The 19397-nt window shown below is 51.5% G+C and overlaps 6 protein-coding genes across 6 annotated transcripts; 4 read left to right on the forward strand and 2 right to left on the reverse strand.

Annotated features, from left to right (window-relative positions):
- Nucleotides 1-96: 96 nt before the first annotated feature.
- FIBRA_05406 (uncharacterized protein) lies at nucleotides 97-4487 on the reverse strand (the record flags this gene model as incomplete). The annotated part of the gene is made up of 15 exons (XM_012327171.1): nucleotides 97-342; nucleotides 398-670; nucleotides 730-1053; nucleotides 1109-1644; nucleotides 1710-1908; nucleotides 1960-2115; nucleotides 2164-2404; nucleotides 2459-2597; nucleotides 2655-2901; nucleotides 2947-3323; nucleotides 3372-3945; nucleotides 4003-4097; nucleotides 4143-4223; nucleotides 4273-4386; nucleotides 4439-4487. The coding sequence occupies 15 exons, from the start codon at nucleotides 4485-4487 to the stop codon at nucleotides 97-99; spliced, it is 3651 nt and encodes a 1216-aa protein (XP_012182561.1).
- Nucleotides 4488-4711: 224 nt separating this feature from the next.
- Nucleotides 4712-6923, forward strand: FIBRA_05407 (uncharacterized protein; the record flags this gene model as incomplete). The annotated part of the gene is made up of 5 exons (XM_012327172.1): nucleotides 4712-4947; nucleotides 4997-5159; nucleotides 5216-5789; nucleotides 5849-6387; nucleotides 6444-6923. 5 exons carry the CDS (start codon nucleotides 4712-4714, stop codon nucleotides 6921-6923), a joined length of 1992 nt encoding a protein of 663 aa, XP_012182562.1.
- Nucleotides 6924-7447: 524 nt separating this feature from the next.
- On the forward strand, nucleotides 7448-9695 carry FIBRA_05408 (uncharacterized protein; the record flags this gene model as incomplete). Its single annotated transcript, XM_012327173.1, has 2 exons — nucleotides 7448-8140; nucleotides 8208-9695. 2 exons carry the CDS (start codon nucleotides 7448-7450, stop codon nucleotides 9693-9695), a joined length of 2181 nt encoding a protein of 726 aa, XP_012182563.1.
- A 1055-nt stretch (nucleotides 9696-10750) lies between these two features.
- FIBRA_05409 (uncharacterized protein) lies at nucleotides 10751-13090 on the forward strand (the record flags this gene model as incomplete). The annotated part of the gene is made up of 6 exons (XM_012327174.1): nucleotides 10751-10880; nucleotides 10960-11320; nucleotides 11369-12124; nucleotides 12182-12311; nucleotides 12363-12688; nucleotides 12754-13090. The coding sequence occupies 6 exons, from the start codon at nucleotides 10751-10753 to the stop codon at nucleotides 13088-13090; spliced, it is 2040 nt and encodes a 679-aa protein (XP_012182564.1).
- Nucleotides 13091-13392: 302 nt separating this feature from the next.
- Nucleotides 13393-16570, reverse strand: FIBRA_05410 (uncharacterized protein; the record flags this gene model as incomplete). Its single annotated transcript, XM_012327175.1, has 4 exons — nucleotides 13393-13491; nucleotides 13554-13765; nucleotides 13817-13985; nucleotides 14066-16570. The coding sequence occupies 4 exons, from the start codon at nucleotides 16568-16570 to the stop codon at nucleotides 13393-13395; spliced, it is 2985 nt and encodes a 994-aa protein (XP_012182565.1).
- Nucleotides 16571-17001: 431 nt separating this feature from the next.
- Nucleotides 17002-19224, forward strand: FIBRA_05411 (uncharacterized protein; the record flags this gene model as incomplete). Its single annotated transcript, XM_012327176.1, has 1 exon — nucleotides 17002-19224. The coding sequence occupies one exon, from the start codon at nucleotides 17002-17004 to the stop codon at nucleotides 19222-19224; it is 2223 nt and encodes a 740-aa protein (XP_012182566.1).
- Between the last annotated feature and the right edge of the window lie 173 nt (nucleotides 19225-19397).

Genomic DNA, 19397 nt, shown 5'->3' on the forward strand with positions numbered 1-19397 from the left:
CTCATCAGACTCTGAGAAAATGATAAAAACCCCAGCCAACGTTGAATAATTTGTATCAGTCATACAGAAATGAGCGTAGCAACGTCCAATCCATAGCTATGATCGAGGTGCAGGAAGACCAGCTGACGCCGCGCCAATCACAGTGAGCTCCGTGAGAGGATCCAGTCGTCCCGAGAATTCCGGTAGATATGCCGCGTTTGTGTATGGACAGCGCTCGCTCGGCGACCCTTTGTATATGGGCGTAAAGCTAGCGCCACAGATCTCGAATTCCGTGAACTCGTCGTACGAAATTTCCACCGCGTTTCGCGGATTTCGATCACCTGCTGCAATGCGTTGCCGAGCCTTCAAGCATAAGGTTAAAACGGCATCCTAGAACATGGCCACAGCGAGAACTCACCTGTGCAACAATTTTGGGATCGGGATTCAGCTCTAACAATCGTCTCGCGAACCTTGCGGCTGTTACATGGTTATTAGCCTTTGCGAATACACCAATAGCGCTGCGGAGGGCGATCTGTAAATGTGTTGGCTGTAGCTGACAATGTGTGAAGTATGCCGCAAGTTCAAGGCTACGGCGGACATTGTCAGGCTCATCGCGGGTCACGCGTCGACGCTCAATCTCTAAAGTAACACCAAGAAGATATTCTCTCGCCAGGGTGACCATGTCTCGCCACTGTGAGCCAAGGAAAATTAGTAAGTTCACTCTGGAGTGCATGCGGATGGCTTTAATACCTGTTTTGCCTCATCGTCTGATATGACGGAGACCAACAAAAGCTCTCGCAATATAGAACGGAATGCAGTTTGCGCTTCAGGCAACTTTGCACCAGATAGGTATCGGAAACCTTCTGTGAGCCCCTGTCGAGTCGATTGCAGCGTTTGCACTGAGACGGGTAGCACACGACTGGAAGACGACTCCTCTGGGTTGCGTCTGAGGTGAAGTTGTAATGGGGGAAGCGAAGCAAGCGGCGACAAGTACGCGTGAGAAGAACGATAGATCGCGAGGAAGAGTGGCTTGAGAAGGGTGAAATTGACAACGCCGAACTGGCGGTTTAAAAGCTATAGCCAATACGTTAGAAGAATTGTAAAGAGAACAGAACTGGACGGTACTTACCTGCATGGCTGTCTCGAATGATCCTGCAGCGACATGGTCACAGGCGAAGGGTGAGTTGCGTGCCCACAATTCTGTCTCACTGATACCAGGAGCCGCACCAGCACCCAGCTCCTCGTCTTCTTCTGGCACCCCCACTTCATTCTCGATTTCGACCTCAGACTCGTCAGCTTCAGCATCAAGATCCCACGCGCCCTCTTCAATCTCGACATCCTCCTGAGCCTCCTCTTCTCGCGCCCATTCGTCCAACGCCGACGACATAGCAGCTCCAGCGCTATCAAAGCCATTTACATATGGTACCTCCGTGCCACTCTCCAAATGACCATTGGCGAGGGCGCGATCGAAGAAGCTTTCTCCAGTTGACAATGTAGGCCAGACGATGTTCTCGGTCAGCGTTACAACAGGGGGAGGCTTGAGAGTCGACCTCTCGAACGACGGTACATCATCGACATCAGCGTCAGTCAAGCCAGCAGCTTCAAGGATCTGCGAGGCAACATCATCCAACCCGTTCGTCTTGGCTGTTAGATACGCCAGAGGATCTGAAAATCAATGGATAACAATGATCAATATAGTACTGAATCGGAGCCGTCGACGTATCACTTACGAAGGCCGACATCCCTCAACACAGCAATTCTGCCCATCACGTCACCGGCGTATAAGGCGTTGTGGAACCGTGACATTGGATCTCCTCTTGCGTCGGCAATCTTCTGCATCTTTGAGAGCTTATCCGAGCTTCCGGTGGCGAGATATAAGAATGACAGGCGATCGAAGTTCTTGGTTTGTTGGTATGCCTTCTCTACGATCTACCCGCATAAAATGAGCCACCTCTACGGATCAAGTGTCGAATGGCTCACCTTGTGATTTCCTTGCTTCAAGGCTTGTTGAGCGAGGCGCTCCCAGCAATCAGGCCGGTCAATGGCGCGAGCCATCTCAAACGCAACGTCTAAATTACCACACTCAATGGCCAAATCGAAGCGTGTACTTTTGTCTTGGACAAAATGGAGTGCAATCTAAAACTTCATGAGCGATCCCGATAACATACGGTAAGTGTCACTCACCTCAGGGAAACCTTTTTGTTGCAAGTATGCAATTATGCTCTGTCCCAGAAGATTAGAGGTGCGAATAATATACAGCATTTCCTCGTGATTGTTGCGTAATAAGGCGACTTTGAAACGGTATTCAGTTGGATCAATCGTAATGGTGCGTGGACGAGCGGAACGGTCTAGACAGTGTACAGTTTTCCCCTTCACGCGGGTGAGGTATACGGGATTGTCAAGAGTACAGATGACACCATGGTCACTGCTCTCATCATATGTTCAGCACAATAATAAGAAACTAAGCAATACTACTAACCCCTGTGCCAGACAGTACTTGATGTGATTGAGGGTCGAGTAGATAAAGACGCCTGAGTCGTCCCAGGCACCCGATTTGATGCGAATAGTTTCATGAATCAAGGTGTGCTGGGAGAAGTTTTTGTTGGCGATCGTGATCGCTAAAGTCAGGTTAGCTATTTGGTTTCGCATACACTGACATAGAGTAGATCACGCACTATGCTTGCTTAACAAAGCTACTAGAGACCCGTCGGTGCTCCAAACAACATACTTGACAGGAGGTGTAGTGATCTCGGCGATAGTCTTTTGCTGTTGAATATCATACAGTATGACCGAAGTGGCGGAGCTGAGAATGAGACTTGCTGTTCCTCCGTAGAAGATTTCGTTGGTTTGTGTGGGTGCCTTAATTGTCTTCAATATCGAGTTGGAGAGGTCGCGAACCTCGATAAGCTGAATTCCCCATATCTGATCGTCAGCAGCGGTGTCAATAAGTGACATATCCTAACCGACCTGAGTTGTCTTGTTCAATATAGCAAACCGATTTCTAGCCACGAAGATAGCGGCATGTCCGCTGCCCCTCTTTCCGTCTGTAGATGAATCCTTCACTTCACCAACAGTGTCTTTAGGCAGCGCGGTAAGCTCGAATAGGCCGTTGTCCGATGAAATAGTCAGCACAACCGCACGTTCAGCAGGGTTGTAGCTGAGCGTCCTGGGCGGGACATATGGGCTGCCAAATTTGCGCACACTAAGAAGGCCAATATCCGATCCGCTATTGATGTCGTATGACCGCACATACTTGTCCCTAACGTAGAAAACGGTGTCGCCATGCACAGAAAACGCAGGACGCTCGCGCTCCAGCTTAAAAACGATCAGCCCGCTGTCGTGTCCTGAGCAAAGTGTCAGCACTAGACTATAACTTCAGTCGAAGAACTGACCAGCCGCAAAAAGGTTCAATTCGGGATGTGCAGCGAGCGTCCAGAATCGATCGTTTTCCCTCCGGAAGGTCTGCACCGCCGAGCGCTTCGTCAGGTCCCAGACACGCACAGTCTTGTCCTCACCACACGAGACGATCAGTTCATGTTTGGAATGAAAGACAGCGACAGAAACGTTGTTGAAATGACCTCTGCAAGCATCCACCTCCCATGCCTTTGTGTCGCTCATGCGCCAAATTTTGACTTGCCGATCATCGCCCGCAGAGACAATCAACGGGAGAGTAGGGTGGAAGGTCGCATAATTGACCCCACGATCATGACCCTCGAGGACATACTTCACCGTCGAAAATGTGTCGAATGTGTCGAAGGTGCCCGGGGCCGTGTTTGGCGTATTCTTACGGAGTCCCGAGATGTCCCACACTCGCACTGTCTGGTCCTGGGATGCAGACACGACTAGATCTTCTTTCGGGTGGAACTGCGCTGACATAACGTAATGCGAATGCCCAGTGAGGATTGCAATACAATTCCGCGATGTGCTGTTCCAGATCCGAATCGTTTGATCGTCCGAGCATGAAAGCTGGACGGGATGCATGTGTCAGACGCTGGTAGTTACGTCAGTGAAAATGCGACGCACTATCCAGGGCATCTCGTGGTGAAATTGGACCGTGCGGACATAATCAAGATGTCCGTGCAATGTGAAGAGGCAACGGCGATTTTGGGGCCGGATATCTGCAAGATATTAGTAAATGTAGCCCCTCAGGGATTCAATCTTACCCCAAACTTTGATTTTGTAGTCATCTCCACCACTTGCGAGTAACGCGCGACTTGGGTGGATTGCAACAGCGCGAACAGGCCCTGAAGCCGCGTCAGATCCCGGCGAGAAAATGATTATAACTGCACGCACCTTCATGCTCCTCAAATCTGTCAACTAATACTCCCATTCGATAGTTCCACAGCTGTATACTTCCATTGTGCAGGGATGCGGCGAGCAACGGCTGGGTAGGATGAAACGCAAGTCCTGGAACTAATGCGCTACAGAATTCGATGCATATTCGATGAACAACGCGTACCTTTCACCCGATTGCTTTTGGACTCAAACTTCGTTAGCATTACCGACATCTTGAAGAAGAACGGGACCTGGAGGTCGTGAACGGCGTGTCGGGAAAGAGTCTCGCGCCGGTGTTGTATGTGACGACGTGGTAATTTGGGCACAGCACATTCAGGACGGACGGCCACGTGCATATCCATTTCTGGAAAACTTGCCTTATCAGTACAGTAGACCGAGTCCCAGCCTTACATCATTAGACCAGCGCTTGAGCTTCGGTCCTAGGGTTAGGTGCAGCATGGAGGCTAAGGAGTCAAGTCTCCTCGACGTCGCAGAGTTTATACTATCGCAAGCATATTGCGGTTCATCCAGCCAGGCGCATGGGAGTTTCCGGGCTCGCGCCGTTTTTGCAAAAAACCTGGTACGATTGTCATGGATTGGCATACGATGCAAGATTCTCATTCCTATCAGCCCTGAAGTCATTAAAACACTTCCCAATCGGTTGCGCTCGCTGAGCGGGAAGACCATCGTCATGTACGTTTACTGTGCATATAGCCAGAATCTATCTGATGCATCAGATCAGCGATGGAACCCTCATAACTCAACGTTTGCATTTTGCGCCTATGCCACACCGTCATCGACATGTCCTTGGCTGGTATCGCATCCTCAAAGAGCTGCGAGAGTGCGATGTGCGAGCAATTTGTGTCTTTGATGGTAAGCAGCGCAGCCTAGCCAAGGAAATGGAGGTGTGCAAACCCCCATAAAGTGTTTGTCATGACAGTATTGATCTTGAACACGCCAGATCGAGCGACGGCGCAACGTTCGGCAGACCACCGCAGCACGAGGTGCTCTTGAGTTCGAACGTCTTAAGAGGCTACACCGGCTCAATTTTCTCCTCCAGCAGTGGCGAGACTGTGAAGATCTCGATCAGAAACAGCTCATGGCAGACGCCTGGAGAGCCTTAGCAGACGACGTGAGCGAGGGACTCGCAGACGTCCTGACTTTCCCCTCACGATCATCTGAAGAACAGTTGTATACTTCTTCTGTGACCTCTTTCACTGATTCCCTACGACATCATGTCCTACCACATAGGACCTCGGAAGGTCTTGACGATCCAGAGCCACAAGGTAATTTGACATCAGCATTGCCACTGGATGAAGACGATATGTCATCGGAATTGGAGATGGATGAGGATGAAGATGAAGATGAAGATGAAGATGAAGATGAGGATGAGGATGAGGATGATGCGACATCAGAATTAGAGCTAGATGAAGACAACACGCCATCAGAATCACAACTAGATGAAGACCAGTCGATTGTAGAGTTACCGACATCCGAAAAGCTTTTGGAAGATTCAATACCACAGAGTGAAACTCGTACGTCCTGTGATAAATGATCACGCTCGAACCCACTGTCTCAATAGGCGACTTGACAGAAACAACTGCACATATTGAATCGGACATATTGGATGTATCTGAGGCTCCTATCGAGGATGTACGCTCAGAACTTGATAATCTCTACTTACAGTATCGTCAAAGTATGCCCAAATTAGACGCACTCCCTGAGAGCCCACCAATTGAGAATCGGGCAGCTGACGTGCCACTTCAAGTGCGTGAAGCTGGCGTCATGGAGGTAGAGGAGAGAGAGGATCGCGCTATGTCCAAAGCCCAGTACCAGCTTGCGCTGGACGAAGGCACTTTCTGGGAGACACTTTCGCAACAACCGTCTAGTGTACCAGATATAGAAGCCGCACAGGTAACTGCAGTACACCTGACACAGAAGAGCAGCGTCATCGCGGAATCTTTTCGACGACGCATGCATCCCCCAACTGCTGAAACGTACATCGAAAGCAAGGAAATTCTAGCCGCAATGGGGGTCCCGTGTATCGAACCAACGGGTCCGTATGAAGCGGAAGCGCTGGCTTCGGCGCTCGTCTTGAATGGATACGCGGACTACGTCGCGAGTGAAGATACGGTATTTTATCCATCCTATGATCTTCAGTTATCATATATTAACCCATCTCTTGGCAGGATGTCTTGGTTTATGATGCACCATTAATCCGCAACATTGCGAACCGCAACGGGCCGTTAGTTGTCATATCAGGAACGGATGTCCGCACCGTTCTGCAATTGGATCGTGCTAGCTTCGTCGACTTCGCCTTGCTTCTGGGTACGGACTTCTCTCAACGTATCAAAAACATTGGTCCTGCTCGCGCGCTCAAGTTCATCCGTGCACATGGGTCCATTGAACGTGTCCTCGAGGAAGAACGACGATATCCTCCTCGTATCCCATCGCACGCGTACCTGGAACAAGTTGAGCTGGCTAGAATGGTATTCTCAGACTTACCACCAATGCCGGAAGTCAATCTCATTCAAGCAAGAACTTATGACGAAGAGGAAGTTATGCGCATTCTAGTGCGATATGGCTTGCAAAGAGTTGCCGATGCTGAATGGGAGCAAAGCTCTGCGCTCACCGGAAATTTCTTCCAAGACAATCCTACCGCTCTCTGAAGACATCCGAGTTACGCATTCATCACGATATAAGCAAGGACTTCTCACGTATCATTTTGGAATACATCATCGATGGCATTCATGTAGCATTTTGTATCATAGATTTCGATAATACGCACTAAGAAGTTATGTTTGGGGTACGCTATAGTTGGGACAATGCGAGAATTGGTGAGTCCAGGTCGATACCAGTCATGGTGATATACCGAAGTATCCATTTGGCTTGTAAAATTGAACCACAACGCTATTTGCTCGATTTCTTTATATCCTCCCCAAGTATGCAGATCGAGAGTAGATCTGACTGTCGCGGTAAAGATCTGCTGCAAACCCGGCTGTTGACTTCAAGCTCGAGTCCGAGTCCGCGGGGCAAAGTTTCCGACTTGCTTTTCCCGATCGCGATCTGATGACTAAGCGACTAAGCAATAATGTTGGTAAACTCCGCAAGAGCGTCGCCTTCATTCTTCAGCGGGCTTCACACTCGAAGCCGACGAAGCTTACTCTCGGACGGCACTGTCTCTGACTTGAAGATGTCTTCGCCGAAACGTACAGCATCCCCTTCTCCAAGCATGTCCGAGGCGAAACGAATCAAGCTCACCGTTCCTCAGCAAAACCAGGGCGCGACTGCTGTGGACCCAGACAATGCCGTTGGTAAACGCAGTGAGCTAGAGCCTATTCAAGGTGGTGACATTGGCAATCTGCCACCAAACAATGCCACGCCAGCCTCTGGTGAGCCCGTATCTGCCGTTCCTGTCAGGCTCTTGAAAGGAGAAGGCGAGGGGGAAGGTGGAGAGGATGTTGGAGATGTTTCTATGGCAGAAGGAGTGGATGCAGTTGACGAGGAAGGCGATTCTGGAGAAGAGAACGATGAAGAAGATCCCGCTCAACTCGAAGCCACCAGACTACGGCTGGAAGAGCAAGCCCGAAAATACCTCGCGGCACAAACTCATGAGGTCATCATTCCCTCGTATTCTGCGTGGTTTGACATGTCAAAAATCCACCCTATCGAACGACGCGCCCTTCCCGAATTCTTTAACTCGCGACATCGGTCGAAGACACCCTCGGTATACAAAGATTACCGCGACTTTATGGTGAACACGTACCGCCTTCGACCCACGGAATACCTTACTGTAACGGCTTGTCGCAGAAACTTGGCAGGAGATGTGTGCGCAATCATGCGTGTACACGCGTTTTTGGAGCAATGGGGGCTCATAAATTATCAGGTGTGTATACCCGCGGTCTCAATATCGTATTCGAGGCACAGTGCGACCAACCCCCACATATGTCTAGATTGACCCCGACCAGCGGCCAGCAGCACTAGCACCACCGTTTACTGGCCATTTTCGCGTTATTCTGGACACACCGCGCGGGTTACAGTCTTTACATCCCGGTACACGACCAGCCAACCATCCAGGTGGACCTGCTGTGAATGGTGCTACGAAACTCGCTCCTTCTACGCCTGCATCTGTCGAGCTCCGCAACTCAATCTACCAGACGACATCCAAGTCATCACGATCAGTCACGGCCACGGAAGCGAGCGCACTCGCCAATGGCACGGATGCACCGAACGGCATTGACCGCCCGATGGTCAAATACCAATGTGATACCTGTGGCGTCGACTGTACTCAGGAGCGATACCATTCGCTCAAGCAAAAGAACTTCGAGCTCTGCCCACCGTGCTATCTGGACGGTCGATTTTCGTCTTCCATGTTCAGCGGCGACTTCGTGAAGCTTACAGCGGCATCCGGGGCGAGCGGATTACATCATGGCAGTGGAACGAGCGCGGATGACGATTGGACCGACCAAGAGGTGTTGTTGCTGCTTGAGGGTGTGGAAATGTACGACGATGACTGGTCTTCGATTGAGGAGCACGTCGGATCACGCAGTGCTCAGCAGTGCATACGGAAATTCCTCCAACTTCCAATTGAGGATCAGTATGTCACTACGGAGGGTGACATAGGGCCATTAAGGTATGCACGCATACCATTCGAGCAAGCGGACAATCCGGTTATGAGCGTCGTCGCTTTTCTTGCTGGCGTGATCAACCCTGGCGTAGCTGCAGAAGCGGCGAAAACAGCTCTCCACGCACTCACGGACGGGGATGCGCAAGCTGATGGTTCCGGAGAGGATAAGGGGGGGGAGATGTCTACCGAAGACCAGGGACAAAGGGCAGAGAAGATTTCGGAATCACGCATGGAAGAAGACGCCCCTAGTGAGAAACCGGCAACTGAGAATACCGAAGGCGGAGGGGAAACCCACCAAAATGACTCAGACTTCATGGTCGTTGATTCGGAGTCCGCGCCGCCTAAACGGGCGACGTCCATCCCCCATTCAAAAGTCGTTCGTGCTGCGACTCTGGCACTCAACTCATCCGCCAAGGCCGCCAAGACGCTGGCAGATGCTGAGGATACTCAAATTCGCTCGACACTCGCCACGCTGATTAAGCTGACGTTGACGAAGCTCGAGCTGAAGATGGCGCAGTTTGAAGAGCTCGAGGAGCTTTTGGAAGATGAGCGGAGGGGTCTCGAGAGCGCGCGATTAGCGCTAGTGAACGAGCGTGTTGGGCTGCGGAAAATGCTGGAGAATGTCCGGGTAGAATTGGCAAAACATGCAAATAGCACCGGTACGCCGGCTGCTCTGGGAGCGGTGGCTGCGCAGGCACAAGCAGCGCTGGGTGCTAGTGCCCAAGGAACGAGAGTCAGCGAGGTACCTGCGAATACTTCACTGCAGGGTGACACAGGGCCTGTGAGTGGAGGCAATACGGTGCAGCTGGCTTGAGTTGTCTTTTGTTTGTCATTCCTCCCCAGGCCTTGAGTTCCGATGCGATGATTTCTTACTTTCGGGTTTGCTTTTATCATAATCTACACCCGCCCTGTACCTACAGCTGTGTTGCATCCGTCTGTCTTAGCTAAAATTATTATGTATCTTAGCCCTAGTGTCCCAACATCCAAATTATGACCGCTTGCTGCTACAGGAGCACTGTCTTGGCATGCTCCAGTTTCGTACCTTGTCTGCAGATAGACCATAGTCGTGACCATTAATCTCAGAAGATTTGAATATCGTCAACACTTCCTTAATTCATTCTTCAAGTCAGAACCACCCCAGGATGACCACGATCAGACCTCGCGGAAATCCGCTTACAATGCTGCCAGCTGCGCAGTAACTTAAAGTGAACGCACTGAAGCCACCTACGCCGCGCCCCCTGCGACCGAATGGCTACTTTCCCAATCTAAATCTCGGGCTTGTCTGTCCTCTGAGAGTCTTAGTCGTTTGTCGTTCGGTGGCGCGCAGCTGTCGCACTTGAATGCACCTATCAAAATCATTCAAACCCATGGCCCCGGCCATGGCATAAATTGAATGGTATGTAACAGATCATGAAAAAATTTTCACCTCGAGTTGTTCACCCCCGATTCTCTCTTCCCGGTTTAGTACATGATCTAAGAGAAGACTTACCCGGCCGTGCATGATATTCTTAGGTACAACAGCTAGATTATCCCTCTTCCACGTCCTGCCCTCGATGGGTCAGCCGTTTATCCGAAGATCATCCAAGGATGGAGCGTATTGCTCATTGATTCTTAACTCTTTCAGCGATTTCTCCGTGTCATATGAGGCCGCACGAGGCATTCTCTTCTTACGAGTGTGCGTTGTGCACATGGGCATGCAACGTTCATGTCGGATCAATTTATCATGCTAACTTGCAGTGGTAGGCTCACGGTAGTGGTCAACGGGATCGCTTCGGTCCTTGGTACCCAGGTATAAAAACGAAGACGAATGACCGCGCCGACTATCAGTTCCAGCTCGTCGATTGCTTCGTCGAGGCAGGTTAACGCGAGATGATTTTCTTTACTTTGGTTCTGGTTCTAGGCCTTCTGGCCTCAATCCCCTTCTCCACGCCGCTGGCCATTCCTTCCCCGTCCTCGATCAGCAGTGACATCACGCTTCTCTACAACAACGACCTCGATGGTGAGTTTGAATTTCTCCGACTTCTTATGTGGAGAGCATGACGTTGGCTCACTCCGAGTCGATTGACTTCCCATTCAAGTGTATACCGCCACACAGCACAAGAGTGTCTTATTGCTTACTCCGCGAACGCAATCTGAAGCAGAGACTGCATGTGCTAGCCTGAGCGAGACCCTTTTGCCAATCAATGAGACCTTCTTCACGACGGACTTGGTGCCTTTGCTCCAGTATCAAGCCTACGAGGGTGCATACGGCGAAGGTCAGCTATACCTAGTCGCGTCAGAGGGCGATTCCTGTGCGGCTGTCAACAGCTTTGGGCAAGTCAGCCTGGTCTCCTGTGATACGGAACTACCGGTCCTGTGCAGCCAGAGTTCGGCGTACGGCGCATACGCCGATTCGACAAATTTGTTGACCGTATACGCAGATGACCTGACTATCACAGGGTGCGTCCTACAATTAGTATATTGAGGATTCTTACGGACTTTTGGCAGATATCGTGATCAGCTTTCGTTCCGCTTCGAGGGAATTCCGTACGCCGATGCACCCCCCCGTTTCACGTATCCTACTGGGTGGACAGGATCCAAAACGCTGAACGCAACAGCTTTCGGCTCAGAGTGTGTCCAAGCAGGTGTACCGGACAGTAGCGAGGATTGTTTGTTCCTTAACATCTGGACCCCGTTCATCCCTGAGGATGCGTCCACTGTGTCGGCTGATAGTCTTAAGCCTGTCCTGTTCTGGATTCATGGTGGTGCTTTTACCAGCGGTACTGGCTCGGATCCAACTTTCGAGGGCAGTAACGTCGCCTCGCGAGGAGACGTCGTCCTAGTCACCATCAACTATCGTCTCTCTACCTTAGGTTTTCTCGCCCTCGAAGACGGGAAGACGAATGGAAATTTCGGCCTGGCAGACCAGATTGCTGCTCTGGACTGGGTGAAAGAGTATATTACGGCCTTTGGCGGCGACCCCAACCGCATCACGATCTTTGGTCAATCTGCGGGAGCGGCATCGGTGCGTGCGTTGCTGGGATCCCCTCAGGCAATTGGGAAGTATGCAGCGGCTGTTCCGATGAGTAACCTTGCCGGCTCAGACTACGCGACAACATACTCCTTGTATTACACCATCCCAGAGGAGGTCACCACGGTGGTATACCCGATTTTGGAGGAGATCGGTTGCAATATCACTGACGCACTTGCATGTCTTACTGCTTATAACGCCTATGACCTTGTAAATCTGGTCAACGTTGCCAGGTGCGTCTCAAACCACGATTCGGGTCACCTCAGATTATGATTCAATTCATTTTGAAGATTCATCGTTGTGGATGGCACCATTATAACGCATACAGAACTGCCGCTCAATGGTTCTGGAACCGTTGCTAGCGTTCACACAATGATGGGATATATGCGAGACGATGGTGCTGCTTTCATCGGCTATCCAGTAAGTCTTTTTCTCTTTGTGAGGACGGCTTTTTTTGACGCCGTCTGCCAGACTTCCACGAACTTGACGGAAGCCCTGGAAGCACAATACCTCCCTATCACTGTAGCAAATAACCCCCTCTTCATTCTCCCGACTGGCCCGAACGCGACACTTGATGTTTTCAACGTGACTGCGCGAGCCGCGACAGACGTCGAGTTCCGTTGCCTGGACCAAGCCACTGCATGGTCTGCCATACAGCATGATCTCTTTGAGAGTATCTGGTTCTACCAGTTCAACCGGAGCTACCAGACCCCTGGTTTCTCACCCAATTACCCTGTCTGCGAGGCCCCAATAACTGCCGACTACCCATACGGCGATCCCGAGTTGGAATACTTCAAGTAAGTGTGTTTCACCGTCTCACTGCATTATGGCTGTCACTGACAATCGCGCTCACGTTTTGCAGGTGCCACTCCGGCGAACTGTACTACGTCTTCGCTAGCTTGCCAAGCACGTTGCCATACCGAGACCAGTATGATCTGCCATTCATGCAGCGGATGCTCGACACCTGGACGTCGTTCGCCCGCACGTACAATCCAAATCCCGACGTGGCGTTCTTGACGGCGCGTGGGTACTACGGGACCATCGAACAGCTGGCCGCGGAGAGTGCCTGGTTGCCAGTCACCTCGGAAACGATTAACACAACACCGCTGAGAACACTGCAATGGCAGAGTTTCATGGGCGCGTTCGCAGAGCAGCCGCAGTGTGAATATTTGGGCTATCCTTTGAATTACTTCGGATGAACGGTTGAAAGTTGAAATCCACCCATGTAGTCACAATAGTTCGTCGTTAAATTCGATGTTGATGAGGTTCGTGGTATCATTATATCGTAAGTCGTAACTACAAGAGGCATCAAAGCAAAAGGTCGACTATTACTACCGCCATAATAATACTTTAAGCTGAGAGGCCCACAGCAGCGACAAAGTGTACAAATGAAAGTCCCTCCCGATCAGCGACAGCAATTGCAAGGGCAATTCTACATACATGATAACGAGCAAAATATTTAATTCAACGTAAACAAAACGAGTCTGAACAAATCCAATCTTCACAGCTCATTCCTGATCATTATGCTGAAACAGCGTTCGCAGAACGGTTCGCCATCCCTCTGGAAAAATGAGGGATCCTCAAATGGCTGTTCACAACTCTGTGGTACGACGAGTATTATGTTAGAATGGGGTTCCCCCTAAACAAGACTAGGGCACTCACCGCGCATACGAAACACTCCCAGCACCACTTGCCGCCGAGCGCCTCCACGGCCCTCTTGCCGTCGCGTATAGGCTTCTTGCAACGTTTACACTTGGGAAGTCTGAGGCGAACGTGGCAAGCCTCGCAGTATGGATGACCTCGATACACTGTGAAACCCACATCATCCTCACCTCCGCCGCTGAACTCGCCGTCACCTGAAAAAATTTGACCACCTGGACATGATCAACATTCCGCTAAAACTTAGATAAAAAATAAATATATACCTGATGTCGCACGGCTGGGGGCAGCCGGAGCGAGGAACGGATCACCACATTCCGCGCAGAAGAAATGCTGCTCGTGGTACGTGCGCTTTCCGAGCTCGGGATCATCGAGCGTGATAAAGCGTTCGTCAACGATAGAAGTTTTACAGTGATAGCATTTCGGCGCAAATAACTGGAAATAAGATGCTGAACATGAGCGATGTTACGTAACATCATATTCGCATTGCATGCATTGAATTGGACGCTGCGTACCTCGTGGTAATCAAAGTGACAGTACGCTCTGCCCTCGTGTTCGTAGCTGCTAAGATGTTCCAGTAGCTCATCGCACACGCAGCATCGGAAACACCCTGGATGCCACCGAGCTCCCATAGCGCTGACGGTGCGACCCACAATCGCGCCGCCGCAGCCGCCGCACGTCAGGCCTGGGCCCTTGCGTATGAGACGCTCCAGCGGGCTCTGTTTCTTCATGGGCTTTATGCTTTCGCCCGAGAGCGAAATTTGTGGCAAGACAGGCGATGAATCATCCGCTACACCAATACTAATGCTCGGAATACCAGGATCATCGTCATTCGCCCCAGCGACCGATATGACAGGACCAAAACCGCCATCACTGTCCTCGCTATCATCTTCGTCTATACTTGCAGGAAATGATATCTTTGGTATCGTTTGGCGAGTGCTCGCCCCGCTAATGTTACCACCTGCAAGCGTGTTTTTGTTCTGGCCATCGAATGCATCATGAGCAGGAGAACGCGGGGGAGGCTGTGGGAATGAGGACAGCGAGGTCACAGACGAGCCTGTCGAGGCGGCTGACACAGGTGATACTACCGGCGGACTAGTTACTCTTGTGGATGGAAGCGGACGGGACGACGGCACACTCGACGACGGTGGACGCGGAAACGCGGAAAGGGTGAATGTGGAGCTCACCGACGTCGCTGAGGCCGGCGAAACAGGGGAATGGACTCTCGATGATGACCATGGGGACAAAGGGGACGATGTATTTGCGGTTTGGAACGGTGAAACCGTATTCCGCGGCGCGGGTGCGCGGTCCAGGGAAGAGGTGCGTATGGATGTCGGTGGGAACGGCTTGCCACCCGATGGACTATTCGCACTGTGAGAAGACTGAGATGCTAATGAATACGGATTTGAGAGGGCGGGCGAAGGCGAGCGTCGCAAGGAAGGCGGTGGCGCATCGTCTAGGTTCAAGTCCACGGTGGGTGAACGACGTGGAGACTGTGGTGTGCTTCCTCCGAAAAAGGGCCGTCTACTGTCGCGAGTAGGGCTTTCGCGACCGCCGTCTCTAGGATCAGGTGCTTTCGGTAGCGGTGGAAGATGAGCTGGCCATCGCGACGACGCACTTGTTGTACTGCCTTTTGGTGAAGCAGGCATCTGGCCGTACTTCAATGCTGCACTTGCTTCCGGAACAGACTGTGAATAAACATGCCCCCGCGACAACGGCCGGGACGGTGTCGTATCATGGTTGAATGCGTGGACAGACTGCGTCGGAGATCTGTTATCTCCTAGATAGGACGCAGCCATGCGCAAGGTTGCACTTTGCGCATGCTCACCCAAATCTGAAGCCCGATCGCTACCTTGAGCAAGACGGGTACGTGATGGCAGCTCGAGAATACCATATTTAGGACTTTGCCGGTCATCCGATACCTCGGAAGATACACGGCTAGTCCCTGCTGTCGGGCGTGATAATAGGGCGTGTGTTGTCAAATCTTCGTCGTCAGATGTATTCGTGCTTGAGCCTGACACGGAAGTAGATGGGCGCTGTGAATGCGGCGGGACATTTGGAAGCACACGAGATGATCCATCCCGTGAATGTGAAGGCTGATGTGAAGACGTATTTGGAACAGTAGGCATAATTGGGATCGGAGGCAATGGGTGTGAAGAGCTGCGCTCATGACCGGACGCAGACGGTGCTGGAGACTTAGGCAATGGCCGTCGTGTTGTGCTCGTTGTCCGTTGCAATATTGGCGGTGGCGTTGATCCGGAAACGGTACTGCGACGCTCAACAGGTTGCTGTCCCGGAGAGGACGAAGATACCGCTACCATTGGCTGGCTGGGCGCAGGAAGGGCGCGTTTCCAATGAGGAACGAATTTTTGTCCCGTTGGCATACCTGTTGGCTGTGGCGTCTCAACCCTATTGGTCCGAGTAGGGCTAGGGCTTCGAGCTAAGTTCGACTGTGCGGAAGACCGCGGCAGCCCCTGCGGTCGCGGCTGTGGTAGCGGACGTGGAGGGCTAATCGCAGGTGTTGACTTCGGAGGGGATGCGGGAATGGAAGGGCTGTTCCGGGATATCAAGATTGAGGAAGCAGATTGAGTCGGTCGATGTGACGGCGAACGAGGAGCAGGAGAAGACGCCGGTCTTGGGGACACATGGCCGTTCGACGTTAGTGATCCATTATGAGGATCAGGCAACGGTCGACGAGTGGATATAGACATTGATGGGATGTGTTGCTGAGTGGAGCCTCTCGAGTCATATGGAGAAGGCATGTAGGGCGGTTGTGCATACGGTGGGTAGCCATATACTACAGGTTGTAATGGTGGCACAGGGGAGTGCGACTGAGTGGAGTACATAGGGCTCGTGTTCATGTGTGCAGGTTGATTGCCTTGCTCTTGCACAGGATATCGGGAATAAGAAGGGGGACTCACATGGTCATACTGCTGTGATTGTTGGGGGTAAGAGGAATACGAATAAGAACCTGCATTGGCATCGTAGTGGGCTTGAGAGTAATAGGTATTCTGCGCCATGGCCATACAATGGCTGCACTGGTGTACTTATGCAAATCCGGAGAGGCGCATCAGCGCGGTAATCCCGTTGCAAGCTGAAAGCCGGAGTCGAGCGAAACACAAATTCGGCGTACTGGTTGGAGAAGTTGTGTATAATTTCCGTACGTCCAGTCTGTCGATGTGTCGCCGTCTGGTTAGCAGAAGATCCAGGGATGTATCATATCATGGCAGAGACTATGAAGCAGAGCAACTCGCAGCTGAGAACGACTTGAGGCGCTGAGCGACAACTGCGTCGATCGCACGTGACGGCATAGACACGTCCAAGCGGCAGGAGTCGGACGACAACACCAGTCCGCTCGCATTCAAGTTCGATCCCGAGACTATCATTGGTATGCAGCCAGCGACAAGGATACATCCCTACCGACTAATTCTGAGAAATTTCAGGGCAGTATATGGCCGCATGGGCCCTTAGAAATGCGCCATGGACATTTCTATTCCGCGCCCGGATCGGTTTGGAGTCTTTTGCATGGCCACGATCTAGCGCAATTGCGAGCCACTTCAATAACTATGTCACCAATGCTCACCTCCCGGAAGAGACGCCGTCCATGGCAGAGATGAGGGAACGCCCATATCCCACGGCCTCCATCGACTCTTCAATTTTCGAGAACCCTGAGGAATACCATTTCACAGGCGTCCCGAGAACCGTACCCCTCCCTCAGACCGCTTCCCAACCTGTTTCAATCCACCCTTCCCTCGTTTTGGAACATCTTGTCGAACAAGGAATGTTTTTGGACGCAGATCGTGTGCTTGCGGAACTGAAGGAGATGCATGCTCCCATCCGGCCATCAGAACTCTACGTATCAGCTGCGTTGAACGTCCTCGATTCTGAGCATGAGGATATTCGGGATCGTTTAGATGCTTTTGTCAGGTGGTACTCTCTCATTCCACCCGCTCCTATTTTGCCTTGGCGTCTTTCGAACCTTCTGGAGACCCGCATCTTTAGTGACCCAGTTCTAGACCTTTCACTTATGATGCAATATGCGCTCATCTCAGCTTCCAACGGTTATGCTAACAGGATATCCAGACGTGTCCTCGCCTTCATCTTCCGCTTCACACCACCTTCTCTCAGCCAATCCTTTTTAGAGACACTCCTCCAGACTGCATGGACGAACGTTTCCCTCGTCGCAAGACCTCAGCTAGAGCAGAGGATTCGTCACTGGTTCAGTGTTGCCATCGAAAGCCATTGTACATCCGGCCGAATAGCAGATGCCGTCCAAATTCTGCAAGCCGGTCGCTCCAAAAATTATACCATCAACACATCCACGTATGAGATACTACGCAACCGTTTGTCATCCAACCTGGACGTTCCCCGTATTGCGTTAGTCGACAAGCTGCGTGAATCAGATAACGGTGCTCAACACATTTTGAGACTGGGAAAAAGCAGCCTCCGGGCGGCAGCCTCTGCGACTCGCGTCGATCTCCCTGTCCCGATGCATACTCCCGAGACGAATTCTCTCGCAATGGCCCTGCGAATCGTCAAGAATAGCTGGAATGGGACCTATCATGTCTTTCCCAGTGCTCTCGTCACTTTCATTACTACCTACAAGGCCAGTGGTCGCACCATTGCCCTTCCGATCATTCAGAAACGCGCCTGCAAATCATATCCCACCGCGTCGCAATGGGCTTTAGCAGAGATGCTTTACCATTTCCACAGGAAAGAATTCCATCATCTTCTTGTCGTATTCACCCGTTACTTCCACGTCATAGGGTTGCCAAAACGTACCAAGAAGTATATTGGTAGGACGATGCGTCGCTTGAGAGGAAAGTCGTCCACGGAGCAGGGTTTTATAGTCAATTTTCAGGAAGGACTTCAGCAAAAGATGTGGCCTAAACACTATCATTCCGCGCTTGTATGGCGGGCCGTGTCAGAGTTGACCCCGGAGGTCGAGAGTGTGGAGCACCTGTACCAGGAACTTTTAACGCAGGTTTCCGATGCTCAAAATCCAGATTCAACGACAGCGCGGTTTGCAACGCCCCTCGACGGCGATCCACAGGCTCAGGCACCTATCACACTGTACAGTTCTACTCATTTTAGCTTTTTCGTGAATGCGTTTGGAAAGTTGCATATGCCCTCCCGCGCAGCACAAGTTGTCGCAGACATGTGTCGTTTGGGCATTGCACCTACCGTGCATACATTGACCATGCTATCGTCCGCATTCGCGCGCGTTGGAGACATGGAGAAGCTCACTTCACTCTTGGATCACATGGAAAGCCCCTCAAGTCAAATCGGCGCATCGTCTGGCATGCAGTTTCCGCTTCCAAATCTAGTAACATACACCGCCATTATTAGGTGTCTCATGCGGACGAGGCGGATGGACGAGGCACTCAATATCATGATGCGGATGCGTTCCAAGACCCGGTACGTCCCTGGCGAGAATCCGGTTGTAGATCGGCTCCTGCAGGAGCTTGCGCGGCACTACGCTGCCATTCGCACCCGGCGGGTGGCTGACAACGAGGCAAGTCGTGACATTCAATTCAATTTCTTCTCTAGTATTCATTCGTTATGCAGACCTATGACAACGAGTTGGCAGAATTTTATGTACCCGAAGACACAATCATTCTGTGATATTTCTCTTGTCGAAAAGACAAGCGTGGAAGTGCCTTCGTACTTGTGAGAACGGGGCATGGGTCCACGAACTCCTAGTCAGGCACCCGCCATGTGAAAAATTCCGACTATCAGGCATCATGCGATTTTCCTCCGCGATGGCTAGCAACAGGAATGCACGACTAGGGGCATAAAGATGGGGGGGAGGGGGGGAGATACTATCCAAGCGCCCTAGGATCGGAT

Source organism: Fibroporia radiculosa (assembly GCF_000313525.1).
Source record: "Fibroporia radiculosa TFFH 294 genomic supercontigs, scaffold4425, whole genome shotgun sequence".
Lineage (NCBI taxonomy): Eukaryota > Fungi > Basidiomycota > Agaricomycetes > Polyporales > Fibroporiaceae > Fibroporia > Fibroporia radiculosa.